Raw genomic sequence first — 20,198 nt, forward strand, 5'->3', positions numbered from 1 at the left:
GGGAGTTTGGTGGCTTTGGAGTAAGAATCTTTCCCCTTAGGTAAGAAATCCTGCACCCTTGCTCTAAACGCAGACTTGTGAGTTGATGAATAATTGTCCAGTGACTGATTATTTTGGAGCGGGCAGCCATTGTTAAACATCTACCCATGCTTTTAATGGGTTGACACTGCTGGTGGGGAGATTGCTATATGCAGGGTCCTGTCATTACTCTAAAGCTGATTCTGACCACAATGTGATAGTTACAAACAATATAGTAAAATAAAATCCTAAATATGTGGGCACTCGTCTGGTTCCTTGTGGTCCATGCCTACTGCCTGAATACACTAAGTGTCCCATTTCTTACTTCCAAACTCCAAATCCAAGCTCAAAATAAACATTTTGAAATACACCTTGTTCAGCCAACTACTGCCAGAAAGTCTGTATAGTGGAACTCATTTGGTCACGTCTTGCTGATCGGTTCTACCATTTCACAGGAGGTGTGCCTATCTTGTAATAGCCTCTGAAATCTGCATTACAGATTTTGTGAAGTGACAATTTCCTTCGCTCTATACTGAGAGGTGCATTCATTTACTTGATGCTGCTACCAGAGCATAAGACGTAGTATACATTTGACGCAAGGGTAGTTAGAAAGCAGATCCCCCATCCTGACCGATATGCAGGGCCTGGCTTTCACTAGGATTGGTGCATCCATAACACCGCGGTAGTTGAAAGGGAAAATGGGGCCTGAGCTACCTAGAGCACCTTCCTCCATGGCCTTCATTTCGTGAACCCCTTCCTTCAACCTTCAAAATATGGAAGGCGAGAACTATACGGAGTATGAAAAGCAGGGGTGCTGAAAGCCATATCTATTATAACAGTGATGGGGCGAATTGTTATGTTATGTTATGTTACTGTTTGTTTTGTAGAGCGCTCAGCTGCTCCAAAGAGCGTCCCGGCGCTAAAGATCATCACACCAAATACCAGCAGCAAACAAACAGCCATAACAGAAAACATAACCAGAATTAACCATAACAGCATTACAAAGCAAACAGATAGGTTTTAAGTCCTTTCCTAAAAACCGAGAGATTGGTGCACACCCGCAACGTCAAGGGCAATGTGTTCCAGAGGCGGGGTGCAAGGTAACTAAAGGAGCGACCTCCACAGCGAGCACGCTTCACTGTTGGAACGATAGCCTTGGCCTGGGCAGCAGATCTCAGAGGTCTAGATGGAAGATAGAAATTGACCCTTCACTGCAGATATTCAGCGCCGAAATTGTGAAGCGCCCTAAAAGCTGTAGTTAGGGTCTTGAAGAAGATACGCTTACGAATCGGCGACCAATGCAGAGAGACAAGGAGATTGCTGGCCCTAGTTCTTCTAGTTAAACCGAAGATTGCCCTGGCTGCAGAATTTTGAACTATCTGCAGACGAGTCAGCAGATACTCAGGAAGACCTAAGTAAAGGGTGTTGTCGTAGTCTAGGCGAGAGCCAATTAATGCTTGCACCGTAATTTTCTTATGCTCCAAAGATAAATAGGGCAGAAACTTGCGCAACATCCTTAAGATGGCAAAGCACTTCCCAGTCAAGCCAGCAACCTGGGTTTTAAAGGAAAGAGTGTTATCGACCATCATACCCAGGTTCTTCGCTGTGACCGAGTCGCTGGCAGGGGGAGACATGGCCGAAGGCCACCATAGCTTCCAACGTGGGTCTGCAGGACAGCCAAAGAACAATATCTCGGATTTATCGGAGTTGCATTTGAGGCCATTTTTCCCAAACCAGTCAAACACAAACTCCAAACACTTCCGAATGGCTGCTCCATCGAAGTCACAGCCCCTGTCACAAGTGAACAGGAGCTGTGTGTCATCCGCATAGGATATGATCTGGGCCCCTAGCTCCTCCACCCGTGCCGCAAGAGGTGCAAGGAAGATATTAAAGAGGGAAGGACTCAATATGGAGCCCTGCGGGACCCCTACCTTAAGCTGCGGCATCCGGGCGGAGAAAGGGGGAGCCCAGATCGTTTGTGTCCGATCGGCCAAAAAAGACTGAAACCATGCGAACACCGTACCCCGCAGCCCAATCTCCCAGAGTCTAATTAGGAGGAGGTCGTGGGGGACGGTGTCGAAGGCCGCCGACAAATCAAGCATGATAAACAGGGCCTTTCCACCCCTATCGAGGGTCTCCTTCACAATCTCAGTAACCTCAAGAAGAGCGGTCTCGGTGCTCAGGTTAGATCTAAATCCAGACTGTGACTGATGTAAAAGGGAGTTGCCCTCTACAAAGTTGGTAAGGGTGGTATGAACACACTTTTCAGTGATCTTGGCCAGGGCAGGAAGCAGCGAGATTGGCCTATAATTAGAATGCAATTTAGCATCTGCATTTGGTTTTTTAATGAGGGGAAGAACTAAGGCCTGTTTCCAGGAGGAGGGGACTTTGCCCGACTTCAAAGATGCATTAATGAGAGGGTTGATGATCGGATTAAGGGCAGGTGCCAGGGTCGCAAGACACTTGGCGGGACAAGGGTCCAGAGGAGAGCCAGATTTCAGGCTAGACAAAAGGTCAAGCGAGGCCTGAGGCTCTAAAGAGGGAAAACAGTGCAGGGTAGGGCCCACAGAATCCATATGCATAGCTGGTGGGCATAACCAGGGGTTGGAAAGGCCATCGACCTCTGAACCTTTGCTCAAGATGATCTGGGTTCCTTGCAACGCTGACTGAATAGTACGTATTTTATTAGTAAAAAATACTGCAAGCTCCATGATCCAAGGTTCCGAGAGAGCAGATGCAGAAGTGCAGCAGGAGGGAGAGGTGAATTCTTTAACAATCTTAAAGATCTCTTTGCAGGAGCTATCTGCTTCCTCGATCCTTCTGGCCAAATAGGATTTTTTCTCTGCAACGAGCTCCCTGTGATATTCTTTCACTGCTGCTCTGTAAGACTGCTTAGCCGATGTATCATAGTGCCTCCTCCAAATTCTCTCCAGCCTCTTGCAGTGCCTTCTCTTGGCCGCCAAGGCAGCAGAGAACCACGGGGCTGATGCTCGTGCCAGTTCAGATCTAACCTGGCGAGATGGTGCCAAGGCTTCCAAACGTGCAGTGAGCCAATTCTGAAAACACACCACATCATCCTCCAGACTGCCCGTAAAAACACAAGGATGGGTATCTAAAGCCTGGGTGATCATGGCCGGGGTGACTTTGTGGAAGGCTCTAGAACTACGAGCAGCGAGCCGCTGCGAAATGCGGGCGGCCACAGGCTGATGTACTAGCGTGAAATCCGCTAGGAAATGGTCCGACCAAAGAACTGGGGCAAGGGAGGAAAGGACCACCGGAACGGTCGAAAAAATTTGATCTAAAATATGCCCCTTCTCATGTGTAGGGGACTGTAGGTACATATGAAGTCCCACCGACGATGTCATATCCAGAAATTTTTGCACTTCAGGATCCTCGCCCTTATCCATGTGGATGTTAAAGTCCCCGAGTATTAGGCAGTGTTTTGTTCTAAGACTCAGTGTGGAAATGATCGATAGCAAATCCTCAGTAAAGGAGCCAAGAGGGCTAGGTGGTCTATAAAGCAAAAGCCCCAGGCAGGATTGATGGGGGGATAGGGCCAGGGAGAAGGCAAGGATTTCACAGTCAGGTAAATCATCCGTCGACAAGATGGTACAAGGAATGTGCCTTTTAATGATAAGTGCCACTCCGCCTCCCCTTCTCTTGCATCTGTCTCGACGGAAAATAGCATATGAGGGAGGGATGGCAATAGCCAGATCAGGTTCCGAGCCCTCACCGAGCCATGTTTCTGTGAGAAAGAGACAATCTAAGTCATCTTGTGTTAAGAGATTATATATGTCGAGAGCGTGCTGAGGAAGAGACCTAGTATTTAACAAGGCGCAGTTAGTACCTAAAAGAGGGAGCTTGCCAGGACAGGGAATTGTGGGGTCCGGCATCCACCCACACGTGGGGCACTTAGTAATATCCCCAGCAGAGTAGGGGATAGCTCGCTGACATGGAGCAGTGTGTACATTGTAAGACAGAAGAAGATCATCTCTAGTGTACATCGAGCCAAGAGCTAAAAGGAACCCACCAGAAAACGTTCCCGAGCGCTTCCGGGACGCTGACGGGCGCAGACGGGCTGACTCAGGCGAGACTCCGGCGCAGCGACGGCGCCCCCGCAAACGCGACCGCTAGCGCGGTGGAACACTGTTTCCTTATATGTGGTACACTAGAGCGCTCCCACCACTCTAGCCCCCACTCAAGATGGCCGCCGAGTGCAGAGAAGCCTGAGCCCGGTTTGAAGCTCTAACGGCAGCTAGCGCCGTGATAGATGGGCGAAAATGCGTGCAAGTGTATCAGAGGTATGCTGAGTGCCTTTACAACATGAAAATCACACAGTTTTAAAATTAATTAAAAATCACAAAAAACGATCCGTTTTGCTCAGGGAGCACTGAATACAATGCACATGCTCTGTGCTTCACCAAAATCGATTCTGACTGGTATAAGGGATTGCAGTCGTAATTTCCACTAAGAACAGAAATCTAGATGGACCCCATCACCAATGATTCCTGCAGCTACGGTTCCTGAAGCAGGGACACCGGGAGCCAAGTTGTGATAATGAGAGGATTGTGTGAAGTCCAGGTAGAACTAGCAACTGAACGTAAAACTTGTTAGGGGAAGAGTGTGGGAGGTGTTGACAGAGAGATAGGGTTAGTGGTGTTGCCAGAGATGCAGGAGTTGAACTCCTGCTGGAACAGTAAAAGTACTCCACTGAATGCAGAGGAGGCATCAAGAAACCTTGTGTAGAGACGGACAATAGTAATAGCAGAAGATGTAATAGCAAGTAGTCGTCAATGGCAAGGAGCAGCCATTGAAGTCTCAATTTGACTTTACCCGGGGCATGATGTTGCAAATGAAAACTGCCTTGTTGGAGTGGTTGGTGAAGCCCACACTGCAGAGGTAACCTTAACTTAGACTAGAAACTAAAGATGAAGAAAACATTTGTCATCTCACCTATATGTCAGTGGATCCTGCCTTCAACTCACTGTTTCTTCACCCCACACCCGCCATTTTTTCTTCGTGTCAGATTGCCATCACGTACTGTTAGAGAGACACCATTGGCTTCTGTACTGTCAACCATAAACTGACAATAGCAGGAAATTTACCACACTGGATAATTTTGTATTATAATATCAATTCGTTTGTACAGCTCCACTCATTACAATGCTGTAAACCGCACTGCATGAGTTACAAACGTAAATATATTGCTGTTCACCCAAGAGACAGTTAAGAGCAAGAAAACATCTGACATTCGACGCCCTCATTTTTATAAAGTGATAAATTTCATCTTCACAGCAATCAGAGAGAAGAAAACTCTTATCTTCAGAGATTAACTATTAAAAAGAAAATTAAGTAGACGGATCATGTGAGCAATTAATAAATACAACCGTGTATGTAAATGGTATGTGCAGGTTTAACATTATGGTCCAGTGCTAAGCAAAACAAACAAAAAGCGCACTGACCTGTTTTCTGCAAGACCTGCTTTCCTTCAACGTTTGAACCCAAAATTGCAAGTGTGTCCACAGCCACGCCTATCATGGTAACATCGTGACCTTCTGCCATGTCAAGGACTTTGTCAACAAAGGCAGGATATCGCTCACAAATCTGCTGAGGGCTGTCCATGATCGCTAGGTTTCCAAAAAACTTCACCAAACCTGTTGAAGGGAATAAGTTAATGCTTAACAGAAAAACGGGACAATAAGCTATGGTTTGGGATGACTATGGGAGGGTTTTCTGTAGGAGGGGGGCATGGAAAGGGAGGTTCTGAGACAGCAAATGCACATCAATCAACATAATAAATGTTTATTATGCGTCTGGTCGAAGCCTTTAAGCAGGTTGAGATCATATACGTTAATAAACTATCTGGTGGCAGCATTAGGTGAGAAGAGACATCTTTATCTGATAGGAGATGTGAAAAGATTGCCAGGGTGGCCACACCTTCAGCTGGGGTGCATTTTAGCATCCGAGAAGATCAGCGGGTGTACAACAGGGACCATGAATATTACAGAAAGCAACAACAGGTCTACATTTATAATAAGGGCAATCATCCAGAACATAAGTAGTAACAATTTGGTGTTGTATAATGATAAAGCAGCGAGATGGCATCTTTAGTCTCATCATAGCTGAATTATAAACACTAAGTCTATATGGGTGAGGTAATACCATCGGGGGAAGACAGACGAGTCAATGAGAGAGTGCATACATGTGACACAACATGTTCCAAAGGAAAGAAACTACAAAAGGATGTGGGGAGGAAAGGCAAACGATGTCACAACTAGGGGTACTCATGCTTCATCGTCTAATCGTACAACTCAACAACAAAGAGCACAATAACTTCATAATACATTTCTGATCAGCCTTCGGAACACTGGTTTTCTGAATCAACAAAAATGTAACCAAATCAGTTGATCATCTGTTTCAAATCCTTCTTTCCTCCCTTCCTTCTTACACGTTACTTTTCTTTCCTCTTTAGTAGTAAGGAAGGTAGCATAGCTTTTTCTAACTTTGGGATACTGGCAACTGTCTTGGCATGCTAGATCGCTTTTATGTTCTTTAATTATTTAACTAATGTCTCTAGTTGTGAGTCACAAGATACCCGACGAAAGGCCTGTGAACTGCAGGCAGACAGCTCACTCCGGTCACAGGACAAACCACCGTGGTCCTAAACACGACATACAATCCAAATCATACAGCAATCTAGGATTTAGAGCCACAAGTTAGTCTGTGACATTGCGCCTCATTTTATCAGTCTAATGACTCTGCCTGGTGGAGTTATTAGATCCATATCCAATATGACAGGAACCTAAGGTGCTGGCTCCAGAAGTAAGACTGACAGCAGGAGGTTTGAGACAAGACAAGGTCAAGAAGAACTACCTACAAATCGTATAGAAGTAAATGATCTTCGGGTCTCCACCTCCCCCTTGCTTTCCCAAGTCCAGGAAGCACTCTTTAGGAGATTCTAAAGAGTACTATTAGCTATGGCAGCAATAAAGATAAACTTGCCATCCACTTAGTTAAGGACTCCCGAGAGAGGATGTGGCACGAATACACACCACTTAGCACCAGGACAACATTGTGAGATTTGATGAGCAGGAGCCTGGCTCAAAGGTCTCAAAGAGTATAAGGAGTAGGCAGACATCTAACAACTGCTCTCCACCCTGTTCCTAGTACTGGTGTTCCTCTACTCAGATGTTCTATTTTTTATTGAAGAGACTGCGTAAGCATGGAATGTGAGCGAGTAGGAGTCCTGAGGTGCGGAGGTAGTTGGTGGAAGGAGATACGACTGCTCAGATCGGTAGGGCCTAGAAGATTGGGGTGTGTATGATCTGAAATGAGAGCGTTTGGGTTATCGGGAGGTGGGAGGCTGAGGATGAGTCTGGCTGCAAAGTTCTGGATGGCTTGTAGTCTTCTATGGAGTTGCTTGGATACCCCAGCATAGAGGGTGTTCCTGTAGTCCATCTTGCTGGTGACTTGGGCTTAAGTCACAGTTTTTCTAGTGTTGCTTGGAAGCCATTTGAAAATCTTACTCAGCATCTTCAGGGTGTGGAACCAGGGTGTAGTTGCAGCGTTGACTTGTGCAGTCAGAGCCAGTTTGCAGTAGATGATTATTCAGAGGTACTTTGCGTGGGTGCTGTGTTCTATCCGTTAATGAGCAGATACAGCGGACAGAGTGGGTCCTTAGATGTCAATCTCGTACAAGCACATGATTTAGACGAGGTGAAAGACCGTGCCAAATGCTGCAGAGAGGTCCAGGAGAATGTGGGCTGCCGTAGCTCTTCTGTCAAAGATCATGCAGATGTCGTCTGTGGCGGCGATGAGTGATGTTTCCGGTTTGTGGTTGGGCCTTAATCTGGATTGCATAGCATGGAGGAACTAGTTGTAGCTGAGGAGCCGGTTAATTAGTTTCTCTGAGACCTTTGACAGGTACGGTAGGAGGGTGATAGATCTGTAGTTAGAAAGTACTGGATGGGTTCTTGAGCAGGGGCATGAAGGTGGACTGTTTCCATGTGCTAAGGATGAGGGTGTTAGTACTTCGCTGATTGGTATGAGTCCGTTGGTGGAGGCAGTGAGGGGACAAGGGTAAGGTCCCACTCCTCCCCTCACCGCTGAGGGGATAGTCTTCATGGTAGCAGCAATTTCCACAGTAGTGATGTTGTTCTTTGGCTGTGATGGGAAGTTGAGTTGCGACGGTGACAGGTTCAGTGAAGGGTCGAAGTTGCTACATATGGAGGTGATTTTGTTACAGAAGAATTTCAAGCGCTTGTTGCAAAGGTCTTACGAGGGGGTGATGGAGCTGGCAGGAGGCACATTGAAATCTTTGATGTTGGCAAAAGGTTCCTTGCTGCTGCTGTTAGTGCTGGTGTTGATGGGATCTGCAAAAGCTTTGCGGTTGGTGTTCCGTATCTGATGGAGGTAGCGTCTTAGGGCTGATTTGAAGATGTCTTTGGTGTCTTGACTTGATCTCCATTTGCACTCTAGTTGCTTGCAGTGCCGTTTCATTACTCTGAGTTTCTCCGTGTACGAGTGGCCTGTGTTCGGGCTCTTGCAGTTGGGGTTGCACTTGAGGGGAGCCAGGGTGTCAGCACATGCGGTGATCCAGCTGTTGAGGATCTTGATTGGTTTCGGCAAGCTGCTGGTGTATCCGGGATGGAGTACAGGGCGTAAGCACACACCTCTTCTGTGACGCTGTTCCAGCTCTCGTGGAAGGTTTCAGGGGTAGTAGGTTCGGGGAAGAACACATTTCCTGCTCCACCACCAATCCAAGGGGTTCTATGTACAAATCTTTCCCAATACAAAAAAGAAAAAGATTCCAAAGAACTAGGGCACGCGGTAAATCTGCTACAAGTAAACAGCTCTATAGTCTACAAGTGACTGCGCCTGTCAGAGCCAGAGAGATTTGCAACATTATCAGCCTGAATCACAAGATTTTCATTTAACAGGAGATAGAATTTCCGGCATTCTCCTTCAATTGGAGCCCAGTTTTATCTTAAGCACCCTAAGATCATCTGTGCCATAAGGAGGGAGATCAGTCTAACTCGGGGGAGAGGGGGGGGGGGGGGGCAGTACATTTCCTTCCAAGGACTTGGTGGACACTGTGGGACGCATCTTCTCCTGACTGAGGCAAATTTTCCCAGGACACTCCATTAACTGGGATTTCAAGCACAAGAGCATGAAGTTGCTGAAAAGGTTCTGTAAAAAAAAAAAAAGGCTTGATAAGAACATCAGCTGGTGACTGAATCACATGGAGATATGCATTAGCGTGCAGCGCTTGACTAGTGTATAGCTATTGTTGTTTTAAACTCCCGTTTTTCTGTATTTTCGTTTCTCTTATTTTATTGTATTCCCTGCTCTTAACAATCACCTGTGCCTACTAGCTCAACGCATTAGCGTGTAGCCCAGCGTATTAGCGTGCAGCGCTTGACCATTGGACAGCCACTGCTGTTTTTAAACTCCCGTGTTGTATATTTTGTTAGTTTTCGTTTCTTAAGTATTCCCGGTTTTTAATAACTGTTCTTGCTTACCTGCACTGCTGTCATCTTAACTTGCACTCTAATCGGACTTTTCACCGCTTTTTTGCGGGCCCCTCGCCCTTGTCACGGTGGCGGCCATCTTGTGTGAGGACCGATCCATTCCGCGCTCTAGTCTCCATCTAGGAGGCTCGACCTCCATAAATGGCAGTCATGCAGACGCGCAGCGTCATCGCGCAGCGGGGTCGCCGGTCTTCCGCCGGAGTTACGCCAGAGTTCAGCCCGTCTGCGCCCGTCCGCGCTGAGGACGGGCAGCAGGTCGGGCTGGACCCGGTTTTCGTACCTTCGTTTCCTGGTAAGACATTAATGCGTTATTCTTCATCTGCGCTTCGGGCCCTCAGACCTCCCATATGCCCTTCTCTACATTGTTTTACTCCGCTGGGGATATTACATTCTCGTTGCTGTAAGGTCTGTTCTTCCTCTTTTCATCCCCTTGTCACCTGCTCTACCAGCTTTTTTTCTTCTTTCTCGAAGTCCACAGTTTCTCATAATAATGGATTTCTATTGAATGCGCGCTCGCTAATTAAACATAATCTCGCCTTCCATGATTTTGTGGACGAAAGGCAACCAGACTGGGTTTTTATTACAGAGACCTGGGCCACTGACTCCTCGGGTCACGACCTTCTACTAGCCATTGCTGAGGGCTACTCCTTACATAGACATGATAGACCTAAACGTAGAGGAGGAGGCATTGCCATTCTTATTAAATCTTCCCTGCTTTGCACGATCAATCCACTTTCTTTGCCCCAGGATTGCTTTGAAGCTCTATATTTCTGTATTACGTGTGCTCCTTCAGTCTCCTTTACGGGTATACTGATTTATAGGCCGCCTGGTTACAGAGCTAATTTTGCCTTGGACATACTTAGAATCCTTGAACCCTACTTCGGAAAGCCCTCCTTCACCGTTTTAGGTGACCTTAATTTCCATCTCGATGAGGTTCATTCTAAGGATACTATATCTCTGGTTGAATCACTTGGAGCTTGTGACTTCACTCAGCTTGTTACCAATGCTACTCACATAGCAGGTCACATCCTTGATGGGGTTTTCTCTAATGATCTAAGACTCTCCAGCGGTACACCTTTACCATTGGTGTGGACAGATCATTTTGCGGTTCCTCTGCAGTTAGCCTTTTCTACTTCCCATTCGACTAAGAAAGGGACTACCCCTTTTGTTTCTAGAAGAAATTTCAGAAACCTTACGAATGAGGCTTTTGCCCCTTTTGTTCCCACACCAGAGGCTCTCTCATTAAAAGACGCGGATGAGGCAGCACAAGATCTGCATGATTCCATCACTAATGCAGTAGAAAAACTTGCACCTTCATCCTTGCGATATGTAGCCCGGCGGAAACCATCAGCGCCATGGTTTTCGGACCATCTTAGAGTACTAAGACAGGGCTGTAGAAGTAGTGAGAGGAGATGGAGGAAATCCTGGGATCCCATGGATAGGGAGGCCCACAAGTCTGCTCTACGGGAGTATAAGCAGAAAGTGATAATGGAGAAGCAGGAATACTTCTCCAATCTTACCAGCTCACTTACCTCCTCCAGGGAGCTCTTTAAAATTGCTGACTCGCTGTGCTCCCTCCAACTTCCAGATCCCGTAGTCAGCTCTCAACGTCTTTGTGACGACATTGCAGACTTTTTTCACACAAAAATCTTTGATATTCACACCTCCTTGGAAGTACAACGCCTCTCCTTGGCCGAAAATCTCCCTCCAGGCATAAGCTCTTCTGAGACACTGGATATAGTCCCTTCTAGCCTCCTTTCTGTTTTTCCGTCTATGTCTCTTGAAGGTTTGAACCTTCTTCTAGACAAGACGAAATCCTCCTCTCCACTAGATCCATTGCCTCTCAAAAGGCTAAAAGAGTGTAGGAACAGCCTCCTTCCTCCCTTACTTGAGGTGATGAACAAGGCAATTGCTCAAGGTATTTTTCCATCAATATGGAAGAAGGCCATTGTGAAGCCGCTCCTTAAGAAGCCTTCTCTCGATCCTGGCCTCTTGAAAAATTTTAGACCTATTTCTCTGCTCCCTGCACCCGCTAAAATCTTAGAAGCACACCTAAATCGCCATTTATCCTCGTTTCTTGAAGCTTCGGAGTATCTTGACATTACCCAGCATGGATTTCGAAAGCATCACAGCACAGAATCTGCCCTCACCTCTGTAGTCGACAACATCCGACGCAAGGTTGATGCTGGACAAACAACTGTCCTTGTGCTACTGGACCTCACAGCCGCATTCGACACTCTGTCTCCTGCCATTCTAACATCTCGGCTTAGAGAGGCAGGTGTCATCGGCTCGGCCCTGAGTCTCCTCAACTCCTTTCTCCTTGATAGGGAACAGAGAGTGATGCTCGGCAACCACCTCTCCCCAGCAAAGTCTTTGCAATGTGGGGTGCCACAGGGGTCGGCATTAAGTCCGACCCTGTTTAACATCTACGTGGCCCCCCTTGCTAGGCTAGTAAGATCGCAGGGGATGGAGGTGGTATCATACGCCGATGACACCCAGATTATGGTTTCACTAACTCAGTCCTCTGTTATAACATCTGCCTTTAGCTTCAGGTCCTGTATGCAACACGTTGCGGACTGGATGGTTACCAACTCCCTGAAGCTAAATGGCGACAAGACTGAGGTCCTGATCTTTGGGAAGGACCAAGATATTTGGTCGAGTGAGTGGTGGCCCTCCTCTCTTGGCACCTGCCCCACTCCCTCTCAATCTGCCAGAAATCTGGGTGTAGTGTTTGATACTTCACTCTCGATGTCCTTACAGGTGAATCGGACTGTTTCGACCTGCTGGGGCGTGATCAGGACGCTCAACAGAATTCGCAGCTATTTGTCTCTTCAAGCACGCAAGCAGATTGCAGTCGCCCTTGTTGGTTCCAGGTTGGACTATTGTAACTCTCTCTACATGGAATCCAACAAGGGCCTTATACATCGACTGCAAATCGTGCAGAATGCTGCTGCACGTTTTGTCCTGGATCTGCCCAGGGCCTCTTCTGCTATTGCTGCGAGGAGAGACCTTCATTGGCTGCCTGTTCAGCACAGAATTTATTTTAAAATTCTGTGTCTGACCTATAGAGCACTCGAGGATGGATCTAAAGGCGCTATCAGCTCTCTGATTACTCGTTACCACCCCACAAGGTCTTTGCGCTCTTCGGGACTATTCCAACTTGTTGTCCCTCGTTTTAAGCTCACGAGATGGGGAGCCAGGGCTTTTTCAGTCGCTGCTCCACAACTCTGGAACATCTTGCCGACGGAGTTGAAGACCTTACCCTCTTTAGCGCTGTTTAAAAAGGCCTTAAAAACTTGGTGCTTCTCTAGAGCTTACACAGGCTGAGCTGCAGGGGCTTTGTCATGAGCTGGTTTTGGAATTAGGCGCCTTGACGCCCATTGGGCTATGTTTGCGCTCGATAAGATCCCTTTTATTATTATTATTATTATTATTATTAATGGTACTTTTGAGGCCACTGCTGGATTATGGTCATTGAAATCTTGAGGTGCTGTGTCCACTGCTCAGAAACTGGACACATCAACCATTTGCAACTCTTTGCAGCTTCTTTCTGCAAAATGCTTGTCTAGACAGTTGGGCACTGTATCTGCTCAAGATTGGACAATATTTCAGAAGTCGGTATGATCAATCACGCAGAAATGCTGAGGTCTACAGCTGTTGAATACTCAGTGAAGGTTTCTTTTCCATTTCCATCTTTCATTACAAATTTAATCTGAGTGGGATATCTGCCCGTGCTCACCAATGAATTAGGCATCTGAAACTTGATGATACCTGGCAAACAGTCTCTGGGAGCAGCTCCTGTAAACATTCAAGGGCCGACCATCTAACTGGGTTTGTCACAGACAAGACTTTTGCTCTCCAATTCCAATACTCAAATCCCACAATGTTTCTGTCAGACATGACAAGGAGGCTGTGGGAAGAGGCAATTGTTTGGAAGAACAGGGTTGTAATGTGCATATTCTGTATTTAAAATGCGTAGAGCCTTACCACAGGTGGGAGTGGGCCTACTTTTGAGTTCCACAGGCCATCCCCATCCACTGATGTTGGAGGGACAATGTCTAATAACCTTGTAGACTGTAGAATTTCCATAAACAAAGGGGTATCCCATACCTTTAAAAAAGGTTGCTCTAATCAGCAGGGAATTTGGGTTCCCGAAATCTCCAAGTTGTACAAATCAACTCAGAACATATGGGCTGTTTTTATCTGTGGAAAGGGTTCTTTGTACCTTTGCAGACCAGCTGTACATATTCTGAATTTCTAATATAGTGGTGGATGGTAAGGCTTACAGAATAGGGAGTTTTTACAGATCGGTGATGTCAGCTTGACATACTCTCTGTAATAGTTACAGAAAACCAGGTAATTTGATTTACCAGTTGTTATGGAACATACCGTTGCACTTCCCCCATAATGTTATTAATGCTAGGACAGAGTTGGTCAAGGGATTATGGTCAGATCGAGATAAAAAGAGGAGAGTTAAAGCTGTCCCTGTTTAGTCAGCACTTGGCGAGAGGTTCCATGGCCACCACCATCTACTGGAAGACCAAATGAAATATTGGAATTATTTTAGAGAGTCTGTGTTTAAAGTACTCAACTTTCAGTCCATCAACCAGATCGCTTTGAAAGTGACAGAAAACCTAGCATAACAATTCATACATAAGAAAACAGATTATCTATATGAATGCATAGGAAAGTGTACATTCTATTAAAGTCAGAGGAGAGGAACATTACCATTTGCTTATATATTTCACACTTAAGAGGTGGAGATTGTTTAACATAGGAATTTATCTATAAAGCTCTTTGCTCACTATCGACTAAGTTTGGTAATATAAATACCGCATACATAAATACATAACTCCCCCTCGGTTCTAATTCTCTCACAGGGTAAGTGCTACCTCGTCCTGAATAAAGTAGATAATGTGGCATTAGGCAGATAAAAATGATTTGTTGTAAAAAAATAAATAAAAAAAATGAAAAAGTTTTTAGTGCGAGGACTTGGACTTGTCACAGTTCCTTCAGATTATTTTGTCAAATACTTTATTACTTGCATCAACTAACACATGAACAGACTTCGCTTATCAAACATCTGCATTCATTTGTGTCAAGTCTGAAGACTTCAAAGCTGTAAAAGACATTTTCTTTTGCTTGATGATTTGTATTGCATGCCACAAGGCAACTATAAAAACTTAGGTTGGTTATTGTGATGAGTGAATTTATTAACTGGCCCAAGAAAACAAGTTGGCAGATGGAAAGCACAAGATTTCAAGAGCCTTTGTTCAGACAAATGTAGTTCAAGAGCAGCATGAGGGCAACTGTATTTGTATTTATTAGTTTGTTATATGCAGCATATACCAGAAAACAATTCTAGTCTCAAAGCACAAGAGGATGAGCTAAGGAAAAATGAGAAACTGGACAAAAGCAAGCATAAATGGATTATTGAAATAAAACACCTAAAGTTCAAAAGTCCATTAAGCATCAGGTTAGAATTTGCTTAAAGGAATTGTGTTGGTGCATAGATATCAGCAGGAGGTGGGAAGATGCTGCTCTATTCCAGTTGTAGCAAGACATTTTCCACCAAGGGCCTGATTTAGATTTTGGCGGAGGGGTTACTTCGTCACAATGGTGATGAATATCCCGTCCGCCAAAATATCAATCGGCAGACAGGATATTAATCACCTTTGTGATGAAGTCACCCGTCCGCTAACTCTAATTCAGGCCCAAAGTCTTTTTCTTTGCCATTTGGAGGCGATGAGCTTAGCGGTTTTGTAGCAACCAAGGAATAGGTCTGTGAGGTACTTGGAGGATATTTTTCGTAGACTCTTAGATGGTACACATGGTGTTTAGTATGAGTTGTTGTTTAATAGAAAGCCTGTTTAATTTAGCTCGATCGTCAGAAATGAAGTTATGTTTTTCCAGACCGAAGATAAGCCTGACAGCTCTGTTTTAAAACATTTACACTTTAGACAATGTCTTGAGTGGGGCACTGAGAAGGATGGTAGAGCAATAGAGAAGTCTGGATTGCACAACTTCCTCAATGAGGAGGATCCGCTGGAGAATGAGGAGTTCAGAGCAGACTTTAGCTATGTTATAGAGGTGGTAGTGAGCATTTTTGGCAATTGCTTGAGTTTGTCGTGCAAAATAAATGTCTGAATCGAAGAGGACGTAAAGACTTCAAGCTATTTTGACTCAAGCAGGAGGAGACTCCAGGTCTACTGGCCGTTTGACAGGGAACACTTCTGAGATTGTTATTCCAAAAATAAGGATTTAGATTTTTTTGGTGTAAGGAAAGTTAACTATATCAATGCTGAAACATGAAAATTCACTCCACAACTTGGCTAAAGGGTCACAGAAATATGTTGCTTTGTGAAGGTGTGAAAGGCTGAAGATTCAGAGGGAGGCCCAAGCCTGGGGTTAGTTTGGTGGCAAGAGTCAAAGCATAAGGTGAACTAGTAAGAGTGCCTTAGAGCTTAAATTACAGAGGTTCTCCCTCATCTGCTGTAATTTCTTATGCCACCAGTATGCATAACGACACTGTTCTGTATGCACAGTGTCAGTCCTCTACACACGGTTTGATATAGATGGCTGTATACAGCACAATCTAGTGCCTTTTAAGGATCTGTAGGGCACTGCTTGGTACTTTCTCACCATTTCAATGTTTTTTAGTATCTGAATCCTTTGATATCCGAGTTGACTAAATCAGATTAATCAGATTTAACACTTTGAAGTTTTTTGTTTTATTTTGCTTCAATGCAGTGAGGTATCTTTTGTATCCACATATGTATGCTAATTTAAATGTTATTCTATCAGGGTCAATTAACAGGACTGCTCCAAAAAAATCACCTTTAGCTTTTGGCACTTTAATTTTCTCATTTGTAAATAAAAAGATGCTTTTATTTTTTTTTACTTTCTTTGATAACATAGCGTGGTGAAGACTAACTTAAAACAACATGGAATGTGCACTAAATGTAACTGCAAGGTATCAGCAGTGCAATGACTATAAAGCGGTTCAAACATTTCAACAGGTAGCTTTAGTTACTTTCCTCAAGCACATGAAAAGGATTTGCTTGCAATTCTTACCTGGTAAATAAAAACCTGAAAAAGGATCAGACCCCGCACTGATGATCATGTTAGAGATTTTATCGATGACCCCTTGCTCTGCAAGGTATCTTCGCCCATGAAATGTGGATGCCAATGTGGTTACCATTTCGATACATGTGACGCTGCAAGAAAAAAAACGTAGCTCCAAAAACTGGTTGGAAAATAAGTACGAAAAATAAGAAAACAGACATCTGTGCCACTATTAGATTTACAGGGCATTCAAGAAGGAAAATAGCTCATTTTCATTTCAATGTCTTGTTCCCACGTACCTCTCCAGGCTGTGTTTAAACATCAATACTCCCTCTTACAAGATGTTGGGCTGTCTCACAATGCTACAATCTCCTAGACTGCTTAAGAGTGAAAAAGAGTTACCCACTTGTAACCATATTTCTCAAGCAATGAATTCCTTACAGTCTGCAAATTTTCAACATGTTGAAAATACAGCGAAAATAAGAAGTATATAATTGAAGTCCAGCCACAGCATAAGTTGCACTACTTTCTTCTCATAGGCAGAGCAGCTGGACCCAAAGTGCTGTTCCAAATGAATGTTGACCATGCAGTTAAAATTATTCAACAGCCTCCACCCAGTGGAGTGCAGACAACACATTAATCCAGGAAATTCGAATGCTAGAGTTAGATACAGGAAAATAACTAATAGCAATGGCTCCAATATGATTAACATGATTTGGAAAGAGAACTGGGCAGGCTGTGCATGTAAATAAAATCTTGGCAGAGGAATGGACTGTATAAATTAGTCTGGGTTCCTGTAGAAATCAGTTTGAAAGTTCAGATGAAAATGTGCTGAACGCAATAGCATTTGGTGGGTGTATACAAAAGGAACTTAATTAAGCCATTACCTGTACTGTAGACACAGAATACAAATTTCAAAATATATCCTCCTGCCTGTGACTGAACTTAAGAGCCGGATGCTCAGAAAAGTGTGCAGAGAGTTCCAGATGTTCCCACTACCTTGTTTGCCCGGTATCCTGGCAGGCCCATGAACAGAAGAGTATTATCATCCTGAATATGAATGCCTGCTCCAGAGGTTCTCAGCACATTTCAATGGACTGAAGTAAATGTTAAACTGAGCTGGAGAGAGAAGGTGTTAAGCAGTGGGTAGTTTTGGTGATAAATGTAGCTTTATTCAGGAAAGGAGCCCCCTCAAATCCAGCAAATTACCAGCATGTCCTGGTGCTTAATGAGAAACGCAAGATATGTGGTAAAGTGTGTCTAAATCGAATACAGAAATGAGCAGATGAAAATAATAAACGGAGGTATCGTCAAGCAGGATTCCAGAAAGGAGTAGGAACCAATGACCAAGCTTCCAGACTATATCAAATCAGGTCAAAGTATTGCCAACTTAAAAGAAGGTCTCAGTACCTAAAATGTATTGACCTTACGACCGCATTGGAGATTGTTCGAAAAAAGTGCATTGTAGTCCATTTTATTTCAGCAGGAGCTGCCAAAACAAATTGTAAGAGCTTTACAAATACTACACTGTCCGTACAGGAAGAGAAATTAAAGTGCAGTCTAATCCAAAATTTTAGTGCAGGGTTATGGTGCAAGACCTAACTTGGTGGGGATTCAGTGAATTCAATCATTAAGGTTTATAGGATGAAGGCATTCGCATAATCTGTTGCTGAACTGTCTGGGATCATTAATACTACATGTATGTATTCATAAAATAGAAAAAAAAACATATGTAATTGCCCTAAAACCAGTGTTGATGGGGGTTAGGCTGCACGTCAACTCTTATAAAATAAAATGTAGATAGACAGACAGACAGACAGACATTCTTTTTAACAGAAGATGGAATATACAAGAAAGCATCCCATGTAAAAATGAAACCCCAAGGGGTTGGGTGTGGAAATCTTTGGGATTAACCAAACCACATAAATGCAACTACAGTTAAGGTGATCAAAGAGTGTTATTCGCACAGAAAACTATGAAATATTAAATATTTACACAAAAATATTTATAAAAACTGTATGGAAAATAGTATATGGAAAAAAGTATTTATTTAGACCATGTACAGAGAATGCTAAAGAGATAGGATGCAGATTTTTGGGAAAATCCACAATTTATAAATAGAACAACAGGTAAAGTGATCAAAAAGTGTTATTGGCACAGAAAGTTTGAAATGTTCGTTTAGATTTATAAGAGCCACCCTGTGCCTTCCGGCTATTTACTTATGAAGACTGAATTGAGATTTTACTCATAATTGGACTGCCTGGCAGTGTGTATTTGGTTAGAAGTTGGAAGTACTGGTTCCAGTATCTTGTGCATTGGGGCTTCTAGCTGAGAACTGGCCAGGTCTTATGTTCAAGAGTTTTATTAATTTCAACTGCAACAGACTTTTTTCAGAGCAGTAAGCACCGCACTCTGTGGTAAACTCAGATGCAGAGATGTGCTCTCACTGGGCTGACAGATGACCTGGTGTTTGAGGATCAAAGGTGCAGCAGCCAGCAAAACAGGAGAAGGGGCCACCACAATGCATTACTTTGATCGACCAGTCTTTGAATGCTGGAATAAAATAGAAAGAACGAGGGGAAGAGGAAGAAGTGATGCCTCCTCTGCTGTCCGATGAGCTGTGAGACAAGAGAAAGGATGGGTTTGGTCCATTGTATGACACTGAAAGAGGCTGGGCTACATAAAACTAACACTGAAAAGTTGCCTCTGCACTCAAATGACTTTAAATACGGAGCACCTGAATCAAACACATCTTTTAAGAAGATTATCTCTTTACTTTGCAAGACCTTTTTGTGTCTGCCTACACAGCGCATGCGCTGCAAAAAGTATTGTTTAAAATTCAGTGGGCTTACAACCCGCACACAATATAACACTAGCTGCTTTTATTGTCGCGCTGATTTGCAATCTTTGGACTGCTTAGCTACCGTAGGCTTCCCTTCCTTTCTTGAGTTATCTCCTCCCAGGAGCATGGGCCAAGTACATATATTCTTCCTCGTCTTTTTGCAACAGACTATTTTATTTTTTACAAGCATCTCAGTATTATTCCTGGATGTGCAATGTGCTTTCCTACTTTTAACACAAGCATACAGATTAAGTTGCGATCACCCTATCTGCCATTTGTAATGACGCTTTAGTTACTCACACGCACAAGGTACTACTCTATGCCATTCTACTTTACAGCATTGCATTCTGCGCCACTCCATTCCAGCATGCGTCATTCCACCCCACTCTACTGTGCGCCACTCTAGTCTACTCAATTCAATGGTATCAACTCCACCCCACTCTACTCCACTCCCACTATTCTACTCCACTCCGAGCCACGCCACAAACCTTTAGTCATGCTGATCAGCAGTCACGCTACTGTACAACATTGCTAAAAGACATTGGCAAAAGGCAGCTTATCAAGGAGAAGATGGTGGCCGGCTAAAGAGCCTGGTCGTGGGCTCAGAACCCTTTTGAAACATTTGCATTTAAAATGAGTGCGAAACACAAGTAAAAGCATGGATTCTGGAAAGTGAAGCACTATGGAGCACTCTGTGGGACGTATATGAGGAAAAACAGAAAACACGAACAGAAAAACACGAG

General features: G+C 44.3%; 1 protein-coding gene across 1 annotated transcript in view; it reads right to left on the reverse strand.

Annotated features, from left to right (window-relative positions):
- Window positions 1-20,198, reverse strand: part of PSMD5 (proteasome 26S subunit, non-ATPase 5) — a 62,623-nt gene that overhangs the window by 16,150 nt on the left and 26,275 nt on the right. Inside the window, exons 6-7 of the mRNA XM_085613533.1 lie at window positions 16,623-16,765; window positions 5,481-5,672 (exon numbers count right to left, since the gene is read on the reverse strand). Coding sequence (XP_085469659.1) covers window positions 5,481-5,672; window positions 16,623-16,765 — 335 coding nt within the window. The remainder of the gene's footprint in view (window positions 1-5,480; window positions 5,673-16,622; window positions 16,766-20,198) is intronic.

Source organism: Triturus cristatus, chromosome 1_2 (assembly GCF_964204655.1).
Source record: "Triturus cristatus chromosome 1_2, aTriCri1.1, whole genome shotgun sequence".
Classification (NCBI taxonomy): domain Eukaryota; kingdom Metazoa; phylum Chordata; class Amphibia; order Caudata; family Salamandridae; genus Triturus; species Triturus cristatus.